The sequence below is a fragment of the Nesoenas mayeri genome, assembly GCF_963082525.1.
Source record: "Nesoenas mayeri genome assembly, chromosome: 25".
NCBI lineage: Eukaryota > Metazoa > Chordata > Aves > Columbiformes > Columbidae > Nesoenas > Nesoenas mayeri.
Window position 1 is genome coordinate 6049335 of NC_137549.1, and position 19984 is coordinate 6069318.

The window sequence follows — 19984 nt, forward strand, 5'->3', positions numbered from 1 at the left end:
ACTCCACAGACACCCTATAGGGACCCTGTAGACACCCTACAGGGATCCCATAGACACCCTATAGGGATCCCGTGGACATCCCACAGCCCTATAGGAACGCCATAGCACTGTAGGGACCCTATAGGACCCCATGGACACCCCACGGACACCCCACGGACACCCTATAGGCACCCTGTAGACACCCTCTAGAGATCCCATAGACATCCCATGGCCCCGTAGGGACCCCCGGGGCACCCCGACCCTCCAGCCACCCCCGGGGACTCCCCAGGGACCCTGTGACACCCTATAGGTCCCGCACAGGGCCCCCCGGCCCCCCCCATAGCGCTACCCCCCCGTGTCCACAAACCCCACACGGCACCTCTTCCGTTTTGTTTGGTTTTTAATATTTCATCAACTTTACAGGGTTACAATCGTCTTAAATATTCTGAAGTTTAAATACAATCTGTATAATAATGTTATTATAAAATGTAAACTTTCAGTGTTTTCTCTTTTTTTTTTTTTTTTAAACTTTTTATTATTTTTTTAATAACAACAATCAAAAGTTTCAATACCTGAACGTTTGCAAAACTGAAATATCTCAGCGGGGCGGGGCCGCGGCCGCCGCTCCCAGAGGTAGAATGTGGTTTTTAGTCTTTTTTTAGTCTTTTTTTTTGTCTTTTTTGTCTATTTTTCCTTTCTCTATCGCTCTTACCTGAGTCCCGAGCTGCGCTGGGGCCGAGCGGCCGCGGCGCCGCCGCCCGCCCCTCCCGCGCCCAAACAAACTCATTCAGGCGCTTCTTTTGTCCTTTTGATAGGAAACCGATATGCGACGAGAAAAATCAAGCGGGAGGGAATCAAGAATTGAAATTAAAACCCAAAAGAGCGACTGTACAAATGCAAAAACTCGCTCAGAAAATCGAGTATGAGACCCCCCCGACCCCCCCGGGCTGATCCCACAGCAGCAGGAGCCGGACGGACCCCCGGGGCGTTTCCAGCTCGGATGGGGGGGGGTGGGACAAAAAAGGCTAAAAAACCCCAAAATAGGCTGGGAAATCCCCAAATCCCCTGAGATTGCCGCTTCCCCAAGTGAAAATAAAAACAACGGGGGGGTCCCGTCGGTGCGGGGCCCCCCCAGGCACCCGGGGAAGGGGAACGAAGCAAACCCTGTGCTCGCGGTGGAAACCTGAGGAGTCGCGATACCGAGCGGGGGGGACGGGGTTTCGGTATCGGGGGCGATTGTGTCTCACGCAGATGGGGGCGAATGGTTTGGGGCGGGGGGGGGCAACAAATTCATCCCGCGGCCCCTTCCCCACGAGCTCTCGCGCCCCAGTACGGAATTCAACTGCTCATTTTGGGGGAAAACGTGCCCAAATTGGCTTTGCGCAGTAGTTTTGTGGGGGGGATATAAAGACGAGGAGTAAGGAGGTTCCGCGTTTCCAAGCTCCCGTTTCCCTGATGAACGTTAATATATATCATCTGCATGTTAAAGTTCGATTCTTTTCTTTTAGAGAATAAAATAGAAGCTATTTACAACAAAACAATCAAACAACAACCTCTTAAAATCCCGTATAGTGAGTGTAGATTTGAAATAAAAGGGGCGGGAAAAGGCTCTAAATGAATAAAATATCTTATCTCCCAGTTTCTGATCCTATTTTTTATCTGTTCTTTCCTTCCCTCGCGAGGGCGCCGGGGGTTTCACTAAAGCTCGCGCCGGCAGGCGTCCGCGCGTCTGTCTGGAGGTAACACGAGTTTAAAAAATAACAATAATAATAATAATATTAATAATAAATGTACAGTGCAAAGTGTGATGTGAGTGAGGTAAACGGTCCCGGACCGGCGCAGCGCAGCGGCACGGCCGGCGGCTCCGGTAAAACCCCCGGGCTAAGTAAAGCTTTTCTCCTCCAATAAAGGAAAAACCAACGAGACGAGAACAAGGGCAGAGCCCAGTGAGCCCCCGGTGAGCCCCGGTGAGCCCCCGGTGAGCCCCGGTGAGCCCTGGTGACCCCCGGTGAGCCCCGATAAGAGCCGGTGACCCCCGGTGAGCCCCGAGAGCTGGGCTGGGGGCGTTAAGGCGAAGCGCTGCTGGAGGTAGAGCTGGGGGGCACGGCCAGGCCGGCCGGGGCTGCGGGGGCGATGCTGCCGCCGCTCCCCCCGGCGCCGCCGCTGCTGCCGCGGCCGCCGCCATTGCCTTTGCTGTAGGTAGAAGAGGGGAGCGAGGAGGAGGAGGAGGAGGAGGAGGAAGAGGAGGAAGGGCCGGGCGTCTGGGCGAAGAGCACACCTGGAGAGAGACGGGAGGCTGAGCTGGGGGGCACGGCCACGCCAGCGCCGCCTGTGCGCCCCAAAACCGGGGTGAACGTCCACGGGAGCGGCGCCGGTGGCACCGTGCGCCCTCACCTGTGTAGACGATGCCGTTGATCTCCACCGACATGCTGATGCTGCTGGTGCCGTTGCTGCTCAGGCCGGCGGCCGCATCCTGGCGGTTCTCTGCGGGGGGGGAGCCGGTTACGGAGCCGCCGGGCCCCAGGGCCGCGGCGGTTGCGCCGGGGCCGCACTGACCTGGCGAGCGGGTGCCCTGGCTGTTGATGCGGATGCTCATGGGCAGCTGGGCCGTCATGGCCAGGAGGTTCTGCTGCAGCGCGCGCTGCATCAGCCGCTGCTGCTCGTCCGTCACCAGCGCCATCTTCTTCTCCGGGGGCTCCCCCGACTCCAGCTTCTCCCGCAGCTGCTCCAGCGCCGCGGCCTGAGCCGCCGCCGCCACCTGCACCGCGGCCGCCTGCGCGGCCACCACGGGGTGACCGGCCAGCGAGACGGGGAGCCGGCTGGGCACGGAGATGGGGATGGGGGCGTCCTCCTCTGCGGGGCAGAGCGGGCGGTCAGGGGTGCGGAGGGAGAGGACGGACAGTGACGCCACCAGGGTGTCCCCAGGCACGGCACACCGGCTCAGGGCCCCCCGTGCCCCGTGTCCGTGCCAGGGGCTGTCTGGCACCTGCTGCCCCTCCAAAGGGGACAGAGCCAGGTGTCCCCAAAACCAACCCCAGCGCCCAGCGCCCGGGGAGGAGACAGGAGCCCAGAGATGGGACCCCCCAGCTCTGCTCCTCTCGGGGCTGTGTCCCCAGTGCTGGGGGGCTCAGCCCACGGCACAGACCCCGCCATGGCCGTTACCTTTCTTGATCTTCTGGACGGGGGCGATGGAGCCGCCGTTGGTGGCAGAGGCCAGTCCCAGCGCCGGCACCGGCAGCTTGGGCGAGGAGAGGAGCCCGTGGGTGCCCCCGGGCGAGTAGGCGAAGAGGGAGCTGCCGAAGCCCTGGCGCCGGCCCTCCCGCCGGTTGCTGTCGATGGCCGCCTGCAGCTCGTTGGGGTTGCTCAGCCCTCGCTTCTCACATTCATAGGGGTACAGGTACTTCATGTACCTGCGGCAGAGAGGGACAAGACGGTGACACGGTGGCCGCCCCTGACCCTGTGCCACCCCCTCCCTCCACACTGTCCATGTCCCTGGCGCTCAACACAGGGCAGGGGGAGCCGGGCAGTGCCGACCCTGTGGAGGATCATGGAATCACTGATGGTTTGGGTTGCAGGGACCTTCCCAGCCCCCCCAGTTCCCCCTGCCATGGGCAGGGACATCGTCACCAGCTCAGGGTGCTCAGAGCCCCGTCCAGCCTGGCCTGGGGTGTCTCAGGGATGGTTCATCCACCACCTCTCTGGGTACCTGGGCCAGGCTCTCACCACCCTCAGGGCAACAATTCCTTCCTCATGGCCAGCCTGAACCTCCCTCTTTTAGTTTAAAACCATCACCCCTTGTCCTGTCACAACAGGCCCTGATAAAAACTCTGTCCCCATCTTTCTTCTCAGCCCCTTTTAAGTCTGGAAAGGCCACCATAAGGTCTCCCCGGAGCTTCTCCTGTCCAGGGGCCCCCGCTCACTGTGTGCGCAGGGTGAAGGCGGCGCTGGTGATGGAGGTGGGCAGGTTCAGCCCCTTGGTGATCTCCCGCCACAGCTTCTTGTTGATGACCTCCACCAGCCCGCCCTTCTCGGTCACCAGCGTGTACAGCATGAACAGGTCCAGCACCTGCTTGGCCATGATGGGGATGCGGTTCACGGGGGTGCCTGGGGAGGGAGGAGGCAGCGCGTCTGTGGGGGGACCTGGCGAGGCAGCGCGGGGCCGGGGGGTCCCGCTCCCCCCTCCCTCCCAGCACCCCCGCTCTCACTGAGCACCAGCCCCACGCACAAAGGAAACAGAAACCTGCACTTTGCAGCCACAAGCACTGCTGGTTATTTATAACGGGGTGTCACTTCCCGGCCGCGAGTGCCCGCTGAGCCGGGGGGGTCACCCCCAGCGCCGCACACGGGGCTGCAGCGTCTCCCCCATCCCGGGTCTCCGCCGTCCCACGGCGGTGGGCGCAGGGGCGCAGGGTGACCCCAGGGGACGCGGCCACCGCTCCCCCCCCGCACACACGTGCTTCCCCGGCGCTGCCGGACAAAGGGCCGCGGGAGCCGCGATGCGTCAGCACTTCCAGCCCCGCTCTCCGTGCAGCAACCAGACCCTGGAGTGGCGATCGCTCTTCTCTTCCAGCCCTTCCCACCCCCCGCCCCCCCGCAGCACGGGCTGCAGCCCCCGCAATGACCGGGGAGGGGGCTGCAGGTCCCGGTTGCGATGGGCGCGGGGGGGCCCGGGGGGCCCAGGTGCAGGATCCCGTCCAGCAGTTTTGACCCCGCGGTGCAAAGAGGTTAAAGATTAACCCATGCCCGCGGGAGCCGGCGCGGTGCCGCGGGGACGGGGGCTCACCTCGCTTCTGCATGAAGCTGAAGAGGTCATCCAGGAACTCCTTCCTCCGGGGGTCCCCGTCCAGCTCGTACAGCTGTGCAGGGACAGCACAGAAATGCTCAGAGACCCCCCAACCTGTGTCACCAACCCCCGGAGAGCCCCCCCACCCAGGGACCCCTGGGCTGGAGCCCACCAGCCTGAGCCGTCCAGCTCTAGGACCCCAAATGGCTGGGGGGTCCCCGCATGGAGGGCAGGAGTCCCAGTGCCACCAGTGCCCCCAGCGCCGCACTTGGCCCTGGCTGCTCCTGGCAACACCGATCCCAAGTGTTTTGAGCATCGGCCAAGCGCTCGTCACGGAGTGGAGCAACGCTCCGGCGTGATCCATCCTCGCACCTGCAGTGCCGGAGGGAGCTGGAGCCAGTGAGCCCGTGCGCCACAGTGGGTGCTTGTGCACCGCGGTGAGAACCGGTGCCACCTGGTGCACTCTGGGGGTCCCTGGGGTCCAGCCTGGCAGGTGAGGGACGTGACGCGGTGAGGACCTCGGGGTCTGGCACGGCCGCGCCGCCAGCACCCGGTGCTGCCGGGACCCTACCCCGCGCCCAGCAGCCCGGCACATTCCTGCCTGATTTATTGCAGGCAGGCACGCAGGCAGGACCGCAGGCAGGACCGCAGGCAGGACCGCAGGCAGGCTCGCCACGCAGGCTCTGCCCAGACGCCGCGGGGACGGACCCGCTGCCATTGCTCCGGCTCCTTGGTGCTGAGCAGCTCCCGCGTTTCTCAATGACAACTTTGAACAACTGCCAGCGGAGCCGCGGCGGCTGGGAGGGGGCTATAAATACCACCGCGTAACCCCCAGGCACGCGCCCCACGGCAGCGGAGCAGCGGCACGGCCGGCACGACACCGCGGCGGTGGCACTGCGGGCGGGGGGCGCGAGCCCCCTCCTCCCACCTCTCCCCGGCAGGATCTGGGTCCTGGGGCCGTGCTCGCCCACCGGTGCCGATCAAAGGGATCAATGGGGCTGCACCGATCAGAGGGGCCGGGCGCTGTGGGAAAGCCATAAACCCCAGTTCCCCTGGAAACCTCACCAAGGCCCCGGCGACCCCCAGGGCCAGGGCAGGAGCTGCCGTCACCGCGGCTGAGACCCCCGATGCTGCTCATTTCCCCCCAACCCCGGTAACCCCAATAACGGGGCGACAGCAGGAGCTGGGCAGTGGCTGTAGCCACCGGCACCGCGGCAGAGACACCACGTCCAGGCACCGCGGCAGAGACACCACGTCCAGGCACCGCGGGGACTCCCAGCCCATGGGGACCTACGGGACAGCGCCAGCGCTGCTGCGGCTCCGGCATCCCAGACCCAGCCAGGGGACGTAAAAATCGATCGGCCGTTAGGGAAAATGTCGGTCCATGCGATTTTTATCAAGCCAGCGACGTTTTGGGGGGGACAAACACACCAGTTCATCTGCCCCCCAGCTCAGTCCCGAGGGGAATGGACACGTTTAAGAGGATGAAAGAAAATGGACCATCAGCTGAGGAAAGCGAGCGCCGGCTGCGCCGCGGGATTAGCGCCGCCCTTCCCTGTGCCCCCGCGCCGGTGGTCATGGGGCCGGTGAGCTCCTGCCGGCACACCCAGCGCGGCGGCCGGCGCAGGACGGACGTTTCGCAAGGTTGTGGTTACCGGCGAGATGTCGACAGCTCTGCCGCGCTCGGTTGCTGCTGCGGGAGCAGGGGGAGGCTCGGCCAAGCCAGGGCTCCCCGCGCCGGCGCTTTGCCGGCGGCACCCCAGGAGCCCCAGGAGCCTGGTCTGGCTCTGCTGATGGCGGCAGAACCCCCCGGTGTGAGGGACGAGCTGCCCCCACCCCCCCGTGCCGGCTGGCACCGGCACAGCCGCGGAAGCGGCAGAGACGAGCGGCTTTTGAGCATTTGCCGGGACACCTCAGTGGCTCCTGCACCGGTGAGGACGCGGTGGGGGAGCCGTGCACCCCGCGGACACCGAAAGGCAGCGCGGGCATCACGGGAAAGCTTAGAGACTGGGTCTCAAAATAAAAATTGAGGAACAGAAACACGTTCTCATTTCTGCAGCGTGTGAAACCGAGTGCGCAGCCGGGCTCGGCACAGGCCAGCTGTGCTGGCATCGCCGCACCGAAATCAGCAGGTGCCGATCCCCGGGGGGTGCCGGTGCCGGTGCCGAGCGCGGCTCCCGCTCAGCGCAGCCGCGGCGCTCTGCCGGGGCAGCGCGGGTGGAGGCGCCGAGGCTCGGTGCAAAGGTGACGCCGGGCAGCGGGGAGAGGCCGCTGAGTCAATAGATTTACATTTCGTAATTAGGGAGGCCAGGGAGGTGGGAACGACTTAATCTGTAAGGCAGCTGCCCCCAGAATATCCTCTTACCCCAGCCCCGCGCCCACCGCGGCTCCCGCAGCCACAGCGCGGTGCCAGGGGACGCCGCGGCAGCGCCGGGCCTGGCCGGGGAAACGGGACATGTCCCCCCACTGCCCCCCGTGCTGGGGACCCAGCCCCACGCACCCCATGCTCCCGGTGCTTGCTCGGCGCAGGGCGTACGCCGACTCCGCCGCCGGCCCCGGCACCACCGCGGTGCCCACCCGCTGGCGCAGCCCCCGCCGGCCCCAGCCCCGTCCTTGCGGGCGGCTGAGGACGCGGTGCCAGATGGCTGCTGCCAGCAGATATATAATTAAGTGGAGGAGGAATTAGGCGGGCGGCGGGCGGGCAGCGCTGACCCCGCGGCCCAGCGCCCCGGCAGGATGCCGGCCCGGCGTTTGGTGTGGATGACCGGATTAACGTTTCAAACCAGATTACGGGAAAATCCCGAGCCCTTGGCTTTCAAAGGGCCGGCGGGAGGCGGCCCCTCGGCAATGCCAGGAATGCAGCAGGGAGCCCTCGGCACGGGCGCGGTGCGTGCCGGGGTCCTGGGAGGGACCCAGATAACCCCCCACGCCCCCCAAGCTGCGGGCAGGGGGGCAGGTCAAGAGGGAGGGGAAGCACCATGGAGCGAGGCTCCAGCAGCGCCAGGCTTTGCGCCGGAGCCACACGAGTCCTTCCATCGCTGGAGCCCCCGTGTCCCCCCACCAAGTGTCACAGGGACCCCCAGCAGCGAGCGGGGCTCTGTGAGGCCCCACATCAGAGTTAAAAACAACCCCCCCCGCTCGGTTCCGGGTTCTCGGGCCTCAGGGATTAATTTCCACGGCCAGGAAGTCTCGACGCTCCCGGCTTTCCTCCTTTCTCCTCCAAACCGCGCTGGGGCGGGAGCGGGGGCACAGACCCCGACGGGCACTGCAGCAGCGCCGGGGGCTGACAACCCTTCCCACGGGACCAGCCGCCTCCTGGGGGCTGAAAACCCCGAGTTTGGGGTAAAAACACAACCATTTGGGGAAAAAACACAACCAAGGTGTGGGGAGCCCAAGCGGGACAAGCCCTCAGTGATCCGGGATGGGGAGCGGGGGGCTCCTTCTTTCTCTTTCTTTTCTTCCTTCCTTCCTCCCAGCGGCCCCGGGGACGTGTCCCTTTGTCCTGCTGGCAGCCAGGGGTGGCACTGGCGGCGGGGGGAGAGACCGCGCACGCTAACGAGTTATTTAACGAGGAGTAAACACACGGGCGGCGTTTCCAGTCCCGCTCGCGGCCGGCGCACGCAGCCCCTTGGCCCCCCAAGCCCGGACCCACAGTCGAAGGCGGGTTGGGGGGGGGTTCTTATTTGGAAAAAGAAAGTAATTAGTAAAAACTGGAGTGATGGGCTGGCAATGAGCCCCGAAACGAAGCGTTTCGGGTGCTGCCGGTGAGGTGGTTTCCCGTAAGACGGTGGCTGAGTCAGGGCTGTCGCGGTGAGTGGGGGGCAGCACCGAAATGGCCCCCCAGCCTGGGGGGTATTGGGTTCATGGGGACCCAGTGAAGGGCAAAGGGAGATGCCGGCACAGATCCCGCTGCAGATAAAGCACTCGGCTTAGGGACGGGTCACCTCTCGCTGTCCCCATCCCTAATTCCCTGCAAGCCCCAAAGCACGGCCTCCCCGGGAAGGGGCTGCCAAGGGTTGGGGCTGTGCACCCCCCCCAAAACCCCCAGGGTGGCCCCCAGCACCGCGCTCACCAGCTCTGAGGTAGATAGCGCTGCAAAGGTGCTGCGGGGAGGGTCGGGCTGGCCGCACTGACCGGCCCGGTGGGATTCCAGCCGCGGTGGGGGCTGGGAGCGCCGGGCCCTCGCCGCCACGCTTCCCGTCGGCACCATTGTTCCTGCCGGTTCCCAGCATTGTCCCCCCGGTGGGTCAGCACCCCGGGCTGGGACACGGCCCCGCCGCAGCTGCCTCTGCCCACCGTGCCGCCTGCCCGGGCTGGGGCCGTGCAACCCGGTGGGCGGCAGATCCTGCGGCACGGGACGAGCCCAGCCCCCGTCCCCAGCCATCACCCGTGTGCAGGGACCCCGAGACCACCCAGGCTCCCCCCACACCCACAAACACGTCAAGCGGTGCTGAGGCCGCATGCCGGACACGGTCACCGACACAGCGAGCGGCACCGTGCAGCAGAGGGGGACACTGAATGGGCGAATTAGTCGCCGTTTAACCTCCCTGACCCCCCATTGTCCCTGTGCCGTCAGCCACCCTCCCCGCCACGCCGCGGGGCCACTCCTGCCCGGCCGCCACCGGAACGCTCGGCGTGGATCCACGGCCACGCGCCAACCGCCACCGGCTCCTGGGCCGCGGCCCCGCTGCCGCTGTCACCCTGTGACGCGGATCCTGCTGCAGCTGTGCCCCAAACGGTGGTTTCGGAGGGACCGGCGGCGTGCCGGGCTCTGGCTAAAACAAAACACTATTGTGTCTGGACACCAACGTGTGGCACGGGCTGCTCCCCGCTCTGTGTGAGCCAGGAGCTGCCGCCCCCTGCCAAGCCCAGAGCCGGGGCCGGCACACGGGAAGCCGCTCGGCAGCGGCGGCCGCGCCGGTGCTCCCCGCCGGCGTGCCGGTGCATGCCCGCGACACGCGCTCCCCATCACACCAGACCTTGTGCAAACACTGACGGGGTCAGGCAGCATTGGGAAAGCTCATCCCGGGGAGCGGCCGAGCCGGAGCCACGCGGCACAGACCAGCGGGAACCGCGGCCGGAGCAGAAAGCTCTTCCTGCTGGAAAAGCAGCGCAGACCCTCGGGGCGCTCGGTGACCCCCACGGGGGCTGTCGCTGCCCGGGTGACACCGCACGGGGCAGGTCGAGACCCCCGGGCAGGACGTGGCGCGGGGGCAGGAGCAGCCGCGCTAGCAGCTGAGCTGGGGCTTAAATTCCACCATATGTAAATGATCGTCTTAGAAAGGGGATCGCTGTAAGCCCCAGCAGATGAGTCACCGGGGCTTCCACCGCCCAGCCGGGGATTTGGCTAATTGCAAAGCTGTTCCTGAAATGCGAGGTCCCGCACCTCCGTCCGTCCGTCCACCCGGGGGATGGCGGCTCCGCCAGCCGTCCCCACCACGGCGGGGGCCCGGGGGGGCCCTGCACCCCAGCCCTGCCCGCGGGAGCTGGACAAGCTCCAGCAGCCACAGATGGTTTGACAGGCAGCTGCCGTCAGCCCCGAGAACCGGCACCGCAGAGCTGCTCCGGCAGCGCCAAACCTCGCTGCTACTTGGCCACCTGCGGAAAGGAGAAGGCGGCAGGGGACACGGCCACGGCACTGCCGCGGCACCGGAGCGATGCGGCTCCAGCAAAGCTGCTCCTTGCGCCCGTCCCGCCGTGGCACTCGAGCTGGTTATCACAGGCTGCATCTGGAGTGGGGACCCGGCCCGGGCAGATTTAGTGACTGATGGGGAGGGCCGAGGGGGGGTCAGGAGCTGTGCCCTGAGCCCCCTGCCTGGTGACAGAAGTGCCCAGGGGCCAGCAGGGCTCCCCCGGTCCCCAAAGCACCCCTGCCCTGGCCCCCGATTGCGGCATGTCCGGCCGGCCCCCAGGACCGGCTGCTATTGCTCCTGCGGTTTGGGCCAGAAATAGGGCGATGGAGCAACGCCGCGGCCTTGCCCAACCGCCCCGCTGCCGCCCGGCTGTTTGCTTTGCTGACAAAGGACCTGCTCTCGTCTCTGCGCTGCTTTTTCCTTCTTTTAAACAACCCCTCACGCCTGTTAGCTCAGCTGTGCCGGAGCTGGGAGGCGGCTGCCTGCGCTGCAGCCCTCCATCAGCGCGGGGAAACGGGGGCTTGGAATCTGGGACCCAGGGGTCCAGGACTCACGGGTTTGGGGGTTCAGGGGAACACCAGCAGGTGATGCCAAGACTGGGGGGGTCAGCCCAGCTCTCAGGCCAAAGGGCGCCAAGGGGAAGGTCCAAACAAAAGCAGCTGGGTGAAGGTGCTGGCCAGGTACACGGGCACGAGAGACGTGTCTGTCCCCCACCTCGTTAATTAGCCCTGGTTTCACTGGGAGAAGTGGCTCCATGTGGCGCGGGGACAGCGGGACCGGCACCCGCAGCCAGGCTGGGGGAGGCACTTGCGGTTAAGCCGCTGTCGCCGAGAAGCCCCTGACCCCCGGGCAGGGATCTGCGGGATTAGGGCTCCGGGAGGGCTCCCTGAGCTGATTACCGGCTGGATCCCCGGCCAGCAGCACCTTGGGGCGGCGGGACAGCGGTGATGGGCGGTGGCTGTGCCGGGGTCCCGGGGAGCACCCGTCCTTGTCCTGGGAGGGGCCACCTGTGCCTGCCCCCCGGCGCCCCACAGCACCCCAGTCCCCTCCTCGCCCCCGTTATCTGCCCCGGCCCGGCCAGGCGCCGCAATCGCCTCCTCCCGGCACAGGAGCACCCGGCCGGGGGCCCCCACCGTTATCGGTGCCCCCGCCCCACGGCGGCACCAGCCAGAGCGAATGGCTGTGGGGCAGGGGACGGTGGCCCCGCCGGGTGACAGCGCTCGGGTGGCCCTTTCCCCGTACGGGGCCCCCTCGCCCTCCCCGGGGCCGGCTCATCCGCTCGGCTGGCTAATGCAATAAAGCTCTAATCAATATTTTAAAGAAAGTAAATGGACCCTCCTGCCCTTGTGAAGAGGCCGCGGGGCCCCCGCTCCCAGCGCCGCTCCCCCCGCCAGCACCGCGCTTTGGAAAGAAAACAACCCCTGGGAGAGCGGGGCTCAGAACCCGCGCCGGAGGGGGCGCCGGGGACCCCCACCCCTCGGCCAGAGCCCCGAGTGTGGGCACCGGGCTCCACAGCCGGGGCATGTGGAGGAGAAACGGGCTTCTCCTCGGCCCCTCCAGCCCCTCCCTGTGACAATCCCACCGTCACCTCCCCCGGCGCTGCCGGGGCCCTGGCCGGGCAGGGTCCGCTTGGCCCCCGCACCCCGCGCTGCGGTTGCAGAGTTGCTTTCGCTTTGTTTTTCCCCCTCCCCGACAACCGTTGCACTTTGAAATCTCACATCTTGGGGGAGAGCTGCTCGGTGCAAGATAAGGGCTGAGGTTTTCTCCCCCAATGTGCCACCGGCGCGGTTTGGTCGTCCCCATTTGGGGCAGCTTAAGAAACCTCCTACCCCCCCAAAAGCACCGGCACCACCACCAGCCGCTCCTCAGCACCGCGACGGCTTTTAAAGCCTCCAACAGCTCCTGGGAACGGAGCGAAGATGAGGGTTAAAGAGCAGGGGAGGCACCCCAAACGGGGCATCCCAAACAGGGCACCCACAGGGATGGGGGGACGGGGTGCACGTGCCTGGGGGCGCAGGCAGCTGCTGCCCTGCCCGTCATAGGCAGCGCAGGAAACTCCAAAAGGGGCAGAGGCGGAAACTCCGGCTGCGGGGGCCGGTGCTGCCGGTGCGAGCCGAGCGCGGTCACAGCGGCACCGAAACCGAAAGGTCAGGAGGGGGGTTCTGTGGGGGCGGCAGCGGAGCCCCCCCACCCTCACCGAGGTGCGGGTGTCGATGCAGGTTTCCCCGCGCAGCCGGCCCGGTGTTACGCAGCAGTTTGCAGCAGCGCCGGAGTTTTGGCCGGGTCGGCGGAGCAGCTTGGGCCCGGCTCCCCCCACGAGCGTCCCCCCCGCGGCAGCGGGACGGCAGGCGCCCGCAGAGCCCCAGCGGGGATGCCCGGGGGTGCCAGGGCTCCCGCGTGGCTGAGCCCAGCAGCCTGACACGCCGGCATCCCCCTAGACCTGTCCTGCCTTTTGGGGTGCGGTTAGAGAGGATCCCAAACCTAAACAAGGACGAACGTGGTCCCGGCCCAGCGGCAGCGTGGGGCGATGTGCCAGCACCCCGCCGGACCCCCCGCCCCACGCCACTGCGGCTACAACCGCACAAGACCAAACTGAAAGCAAGCCGGCTCTGCTGCCCGCCATGGTGGCCGATCCCTGGGGGAGCTTCCTCCCGCCCCCAGAACGCCCCTTCCCAAGCCGAGGAGCCATCGCTCCCTCGGCCGTCGCTGCCCCCGCACCCCCCGCGCCGGGGGCTCCTTTGTTCCGGGCTGACCCCTGCCCGCACAGTAGCTGTCCCCGGGGACGGGGAGGTGCCACGCGCCGGCCCCGTAACCTCCGTAACCTCCATAACTCTTCCTCGCGCCCTCCAGCGCCTCCCTGAACCGGGCCCCCTCCTCCTCCTCCTGCCCCCGGACCCCCGCGGCTCAGCCCGGCCCAGCCCCTGTTTGCCGGAATCTGTCCCAGATGGGTCAATAAAACCCCAGGGCGGGGACAGGGACAGGAACAGCCCCCGCGGGCACCCTGGCCCGGGGTGCAGAGCTGGGTGTGGGGACTCGGCAGCGACGGCTCAGCCGACACTCCGCGGGCACAGGTGGGAGAGCAGCGGTGCCGTCAGCACCGCGGGGCTGATGAATCCGGAGCGGCTCCGTCCTCCAGCAGCGCTTCCCGCTGCGGCAGGACGGCCCGGCACCGGGACGGCCGCGCTTGCGGTGCCGCGTCCTGTCGGGGGAGCGCGGCTGCGGTGCCGCAGCGCCCGGTGCTGCCGGGGTTTCCCCACTGCGGGGGCACAGAAGGGTGAAGCGTCCCCTGCCCGGCAGCGCCGGCACTCGCTGTTTACATTCCTGCTGCTTCTTCCCTGGCTGCGCCGTGCCCGCTGCGCCAGCTGGGCCAGGCCGGGGTGCCCGGCGGCACGCGTTGGAGGGCGGCCAGGAGGAGCTCCCGCCAGCGCCGCGCTGCGCCGACAACTCCCTGGCCCGGGGCCAGCGGCCGCGATCCAAGCGCCGGCGCGGGTGGCTGACGTGCCAGGGAAGCCTCTCCCGGCCGGTGCTTCGCCCCCGCTCCGCTCTGCCACCCGCAGCACAGCGGCACCCGCTTTGCCACCCTCCGGCTGCTGCCGCGACGAACGCGGTGCCGGGACCTCCCTGCCCACCCCGGGAACAGAACGGGAGGGAGACACGGGGGCTCAGCCCCTCCGGCCAGCACAGCTGGGGGTCAGAGCACGTGCCGTGGCTCACGCTAACGTCACCAGGTGCTGCGGCTGTGCCAGGGGACCCAGCAGAGTCTCCGGCACAGTCCATGGCACACCCATGGACGAGGGCAGGGGTTCTGCAGGCACTGTCAGCCCCCAGCACCAGATTTTCCCATTGAATCCCGATCACCGGGTCCCCGAAGCTGCCATACGGGTCCGGTACAGCACCAACACGGTGACAAACAGGAAGATCACGGCTGCGGTATCAAACAAGCCTTTTCACAGATACGAGATCACATCCCCGGTCTCTCGCTCCCCGACGGCAGGAAGCACAAAAGAGAGAAACCGCAAGCAGAGGCGGCAGCACCGCGGCACGAGGGACGCGTGGGGCAGAGCCGGCCCGTCCCCGCAGCCGCGCTGGGCGGCCGTGCAATCCAGCGCTCGGGCTTTCCCGGTTGCGAGGCTGCCCACGGCCAGATGTGCCGGCACACCGCGGCAGCCCCTTCCCCCTTTCGGGAGGGACGCGACGGCCCCTGCGCCTTCCCCTTCCCCTTCGGGCCGTCGCATCCCTCCCAAAAGGCCACCGTGCCCCGGCCGCTCCATCTGGGTCCCATCTGCTGCTGTTGGCTCCCGTCCCTTCCCCCAGCCCTAAACTCAGATGTATTTAACCACACACATCAAAGGCGCCGGGCGGCCCCCGGGGAGCCCCAGCTTGCAGCACATTTCCTTCTAGTAGCCGCAAAGCGGGCGCAGCGAGCTGGGGGACAGCGGGAGCGTCTGCCGCGGGACAGCGACCGAGGGGGCAGCGGGTGCCCCGGCCCCGGTTTCGCTCTTCAGTGGCGTTTTGGGGGCAGTTGTGGGCATCTCTGTCCACAAACATGCACAGGGTCGGAGCCATCCTGCCAGGCAGCATCTCTGCGGTGACGGGGACCAAGCCATGTCCTCACCAAATACAGTTTGAGGAGGGTGGAGAAGAGGAAACCAAAGAGCCTCTTCATATTTGCAAGTTTGGGGAGGTGTTTTCAATCGTTTTCAGCAAGAATTTCCCCAGGTCCCTGCGGTGAACCCCGTCACACCACCCACCTGCGCCAGGGCAAAGTACCGACTGCAACACCGGGTCCCACCGACCAAAGCAGCCGGGGTAGGGGCACGGCTGAGCCCAAGCGCTAAAACCCCTGCAGAAACCCCAGGTTTTCTCAGTGGCAATGACGGCAACTCAATCCGAGAATGCTGCCGGAGGCGGCGCTGCCAGAGCCGTCCCACCGCGGCTCTCGAGGACGCAGGGACACGTGGCAGAGCCGGGAGGGGACAGGCGCGGCGGGGGACACGCGGCACAGGACACGCGGCTCGGCGGGCACCCACCTGCTTGAACTGCTCCTCGTAGGTCCAGTCGCCGTGGTCGGGCGCGGGCGGCGGGGGCTGCGCGTGGCCCGGCGCGGGCGGGGGCAGCCGGTCCTGCCCCCCCGGCAGCCGCTGCGGCTCGCCCCGGTAGTGCTGCGGTGCTGGGGGCTTGCGGAGCAGCAGGGATCCCGCGCCCGCTCGCACCGCCTCTGCCGAGCCCAGCCCTTCCTCTCCCATGTCTTCCTCCTCCTCGTAGTCTTCCTCCTCCTCCTCCTCTTCTTCTTCCTCCTCCTCCTCACCCAGGTCCTCTTCAAAGTCCTCTTCATCCCATTTGCCCTTCCTAGAGCAGCGGACAGGAGACGTTTGGTCCCACACTGGGCAGGGGTTGGGTCCCCACAGCCGATCCCTCTCCCCCACCTGCCCCACGGGCACCCCCAGCCGTGGGGCTGGAAACACCCGTCCAGCACACGGGCGACCACCAGGAGAAGCAGCTGCAGGGGGGAGCGGGGGCTCCAGATGGCTTCCAGGCTGTCCCCTGCCCCGGGGGGACGTGGCTGCAGGGCTCTGCATAATTGAACGCCAGAGCAGGATCCTCTGTCACGGCCCCACGGCCAAGGTGTCATGTCACGAGGAATCACGGCTGCAGAGCTCGGTGCACAAACGCGGCGCGGGCAGCCCCCGGCAGCACCTTCCGACCCAAAGGGAGCCCTGTGTCCCCAGCTGGCCGTGCCAAAACCCACCAGGGCCAGACTGTGTCCGTGCCCCTTCCCAAAACCCTAAGAGCTGCAAGTCTGTGCTGGCAAATACTCACAGCTCTTCCTCCTCCTCGGAGCCCATCTCCTGCTGGTACCCGCCATCCTCCTCCTCGGCGTGCTCCTCCTCCTCCTCGTCCTCGGAGGCCGGGCTCTCCTCCGACAGCCCCGGGCTGGACGAGTGGCTGAGCCCGGCGGCGGCCGCCCGCATGGCGGCCAGGGCGGCCATCTGCGCCCGCTGGATGTGCGCGCTCTCGGGCTCCGCTCCCTCCTCTGAAGGGGCCGGGGCCAGATCCTGGCTGCGTCCCCGGGCCGGGGTGCTGCCGGGGGTCTGGCCGGGGGCCGGCGGGGAGCGCGGCGGCGGCGGCTGCTGCTGCTCCTGCTGCCGCGCTTCCAGCGCCTGTTGCAGCCGCGCGCGCTGCTGCCGCTGCAGGTTCTCCATCACCGCCTGCAGCTTCATGGCTCTGCCGGTGGGTGGGGGGGCCCCAGGGGGCCGCGGGGTGATGCACCCGGGGGCTGATGCCCAGGGGGCGTGGGGGGCAGCGCCCGGCAGGCTGCCGCGCTCCAGCGGGGCCGGAGGCCGAGGCCGGGGAGCGCCGGGGGCTGCTGGGGCCCGAGGGGGCGAGGGTGGCAGGGGCTCCGCAGCGCCGTCGGGTGTCAGGGCAGGAATCGTCGCTGCCGCCGGGTCAGGGCAGAATGACGAGCCCCCTGACCCCCCTCGATTTTGCTCTCCTTCGCAGGAGGGCTCCGGCGGGAGCCTCGGGGCGGCCGGTCGGGATCAGGGTGCTGCCGCCAGGAACCGGCACCTCCGTGGGGTCACCAGGCAGCGCTCGTGCCTCGGTGCATCGTCCCCTCCCTCGCCGAGTGGGCACTTTTGGGGGGCAGCAGCCTTGGGGTCAACGCGGCGTCCCCTGCTCGGGGCCAGCTGTCCCTAGTCCTCGGCTGCGGGACGGCGTCGGCGCAAACCTGCCGGGAGAGCAGAGAGAGGGTGAGCGGAGCCGCGAGCAGGAAGGAGTTAAAGACAGTGCAGGAGCCTCATTAATCTCGAGCTAATGAGATAGGGAGGCCGGGCCCTGCTGAGGAGGGGGAAGGGGCCTGCCGGACCTGATAGCCCTGCCCGGCCCGAAGGCAGCGGATAGGGGATCAGTGCCCGCAGATAACAGCCCCGCTGGGAGAGCCCCCCGGGGACAGGGCACGTCCCCACCAGGACACCAGCGACGACGTGCTCCACAGGAGCCGGGGGAGCACTGGGCTCGCGGGCCGCCGCGGTGGCAGAAGCTGCCAGGCCAGCGCCGGGGTGCCAGCGGCACCAGGGCCCCTCACGCAGCAGGGCGCCGTGGCACAGGGGGTCCTGGGTGTCCCCAGGGCTATGGGGCAGCTCCTGAGGGACGGGCGGGCAGAGCCTCACTCCCCAAATCCTCGGCAAACAGGCTCTGCTGGCCACCCCCGCTGCCTCCCCTTCCCCAGGGCTGTGGGTCCCCCGGGACGGCACGGGGCTGCGAGTGCTCAGCTCTGCCTCACCCCAGCGGCACGCTGCGGCAGGGCCCCGTGACACCCCCACCGCGCTGGCACCGCAGCCTGGACCCCCCAGCCCCGGTGCAACCGGCAGCCAGCCCCAGCCCACGGACGGACACGGCTCTGCGGCCAACAACCTCGGCACGACCTCGTGTGTGCCGAGGTCAGGGCGGGAGCTCACCGCACCGCGGTAGTGCCGCGTACGGGCTGGGACTCAGTCACCCGTCCTGCTGCCCGCGGGCCGGTGGAACACACACACCCTGGGACCGATGTGGGGCCCATCCAGCGCGGCTGGGGCCGCAGGCAGCCCCGCCACGGGGGCAGGACAGCTGGCGACACACAGGAGCCAGCAGCTCCGGTGTGATCCTGCCGATTCTGGAAAGGGGAACCCGCTCCCAGCGCGGGTCGGAGCCACTTCCCCCGTTTCTCGCTGCGGCGGCAGCCGCATCCGCTCGCAGCACTGCCGCGCTGGCGCGGCTCACGCTACCGACGCGCTGCCACCGCGGTGGCCGGGGCTGCACCTCAGCCGCTGCTGCTGCTGCCTCTGAGAGAAGCCAGCGCCAGGGCGGCAGGAGCTGATGGGCCACTTGTGCGCTGCCTGTGCCTCAGTTTCCCCCTCCACCCCGGCCATCTCCCTCTTGCCGGAGTGGAGGGAGGTGTTGGCGCAGGGACCCTCCCAGCACGGGGCTGTCCCGGAGCGGCAGCCGCGCACCCGCCGTGGCCGCGCTCCCCGCCACACAGCCGTCCTGCATCTGAACTCCGTCCCCTGCCAGAGCCACCGGCAAAACCGGAGCGAGACTCGTCCCAGGCACGTGCTCCTCCGGCCCCGCTCCGCTGTGGCTCTGCCTTGCCACAAGTCGCCAAATGACTCAGTACCAGCACCGGAGCTGCCTGCTGGGCCGTGGCCATGCCGGGGCCACGCGAAGTAAAGCCCAAGCGCGGTTGGAGCGGCGAAACCAGAGGCAGGGACTGTCCCTTCGCAGAGGGGCCCTGGCCCGGCGGCCGCGGTGACCTTGAGCCGTGCCCCTTTGTCCCCGCCGCCGCGGGGCTCGGGGGTCCCGCCGGTCCCGCCGCGCGGGCGGTGCGGGCGGCACGCGGGGTTTGGGGCGGCGGCGGCAGCGCCCGCGGGGCAGGTGCTCGACAGCGACAGCGGCCACGTCGGGCTAAAAATACGCGGCAGCGGGCGGGGGTGTGACAGACGGGGCCTTTGTGCCACCGATGTCGGGCCCGGCCGGACGCCCCCGCCCGCTGCTCCCGGACCCCCGGCCGGGCTCACTGCACCGCCCGGGCCGCGCTCCGAGGGCACAGACCGAAGTGAGGAGGAGGAGGAGGAGGAGACAGAGCCCGGGAGCCCGGGCCCGGGGGATGCCCGTTCTCCGGAGATAGACAGGGCTGGGGGGGCCGCGGGACGGGCCCCGGGGCGGGCAGGGGAACCCTCCCGGGACAGAGCGCAGCCCCGGCGGCACGTGGCACCGGCCGAACCCGGGGACAAGGGCCGGTGGGACCCGAGGGAGCCCGGCCCCGCGAACCGGGGGAAAACGGCCACTCCCGGCACGGAAGGACGGGACCGGACTAGGCCGGCAGCTCCCCCGAGCCCAGCGCGCAGCCCGGCCCGGCCCGGCCCCCTCCTCCGGCCGGAGCCCCGGGAGGCCGCGGGCCGGGGCTGCCCTGGCAGGGGGGCACAGGGCGGCGGCGGCTCCAGCCCATCGCGGCCGGGGGCCGGCGGGCGGGGCGGGGCGCGGGGGGCTCTAACCGGCCGGGCCGGTAACGGCCGCAGGGGCCAGGCGCGGGGGTGTGCCGGGCGGCGGGAGCGGCCCGGGCGGGGAGCCCGGCCCCGCGCGGAGGACACGGCCGGTAAACGGCCGCACGGGAAGGGAGCGCACCGGTCCCGTCCTGCAACCGATCACGAGGGTCCCAGCCCGCCCAGGGGACGCGGCCGATGCGCGGCCCCAGTCCCGCCCAGCCCCGAGCGCGGCGGCAGATCCCGATCCCCAGTAGCGGCCAGGGGGCGGTCCCGGTCCCGGCCGCGGAGCCGGTGTGGCGGCGCGTCCGCGCTTACCCGGTGGAGGCCGTGCGCCGCGAAGCCGCATAGCAGCCGCGGCCGCCCGGGGCTCGGGCTGCGGCGGGGCCGGGGTGCGCTCGGTGCCCGCACGGCGGCTCCTCTCCCCGCGGGCGGGCGGCGGGGCCCAGAGCTGCCCCGCCCCTGCTCCCGATTGGCTCGCCACATCGGCCCCGCCCCATTCGGCCCCGCCCCGCTCCGCCATTGGCGTTCCGCGCCCGCCGCGCCCCGCCTCGTCTTCCCATTGGCCCGCC

General features: G+C 68.5%; 1 protein-coding gene across 2 annotated transcripts; it reads right to left on the bottom strand.

The window, feature by feature from the left end:
* Window positions 1-351: 351 nt before the first annotated feature.
* ARID3A (AT-rich interaction domain 3A) lies at window positions 352-19831 on the bottom strand. Of its 2 annotated transcripts, XM_080359412.1 has the most exons (9): window positions 19731-19831; window positions 16216-17122; window positions 15426-15744; window positions 4763-4835; window positions 3900-4083; window positions 3142-3389; window positions 2536-2832; window positions 2374-2463; window positions 352-2257 (listed from the first exon to the last, which is right to left on the bottom strand). In XM_080359412.1, the coding sequence occupies exons 2-9, from the start codon at window positions 16614-16616 to the stop codon at window positions 2046-2048; spliced, it is 1824 nt and encodes a 607-aa protein (XP_080215538.1). In that variant the 5' UTR covers window positions 16617-17122; window positions 19731-19831; the 3' UTR covers window positions 352-2045. The 2 variants fall into 2 exon arrangements, with proteins under 2 accessions (XP_080215538.1, XP_080215537.1); XM_080359411.1 differs by having other exon boundaries at window positions 2374-2832.
* Between the last annotated feature and the right edge of the window lie 153 nt (window positions 19832-19984).

Bases quoted from the DNA above. Each gene is read 5' to 3' on its own strand.
- ARID3A (XM_080359411.1), bottom strand. From the start codon at position 16,616: ATGAAGCTGCAGGCGGTGATGGAGAACCTGCAGCGGCAGCAGCGCGCG. The intron at 15,745-16,215 runs GTGAGTATTTGC...CCGCTGCTCTAG, and splicing joins TCCGAGGAGGAGGAAGAGCT to GAAGGGCAAATGGGATGAAG. The intron at 4,084-4,762 runs GTGAGCCCCCGT...CTCCCTCCCCAG, and splicing joins CAGCTTCATGCAGAAGCGAG to GCACCCCCGTGAACCGCATC.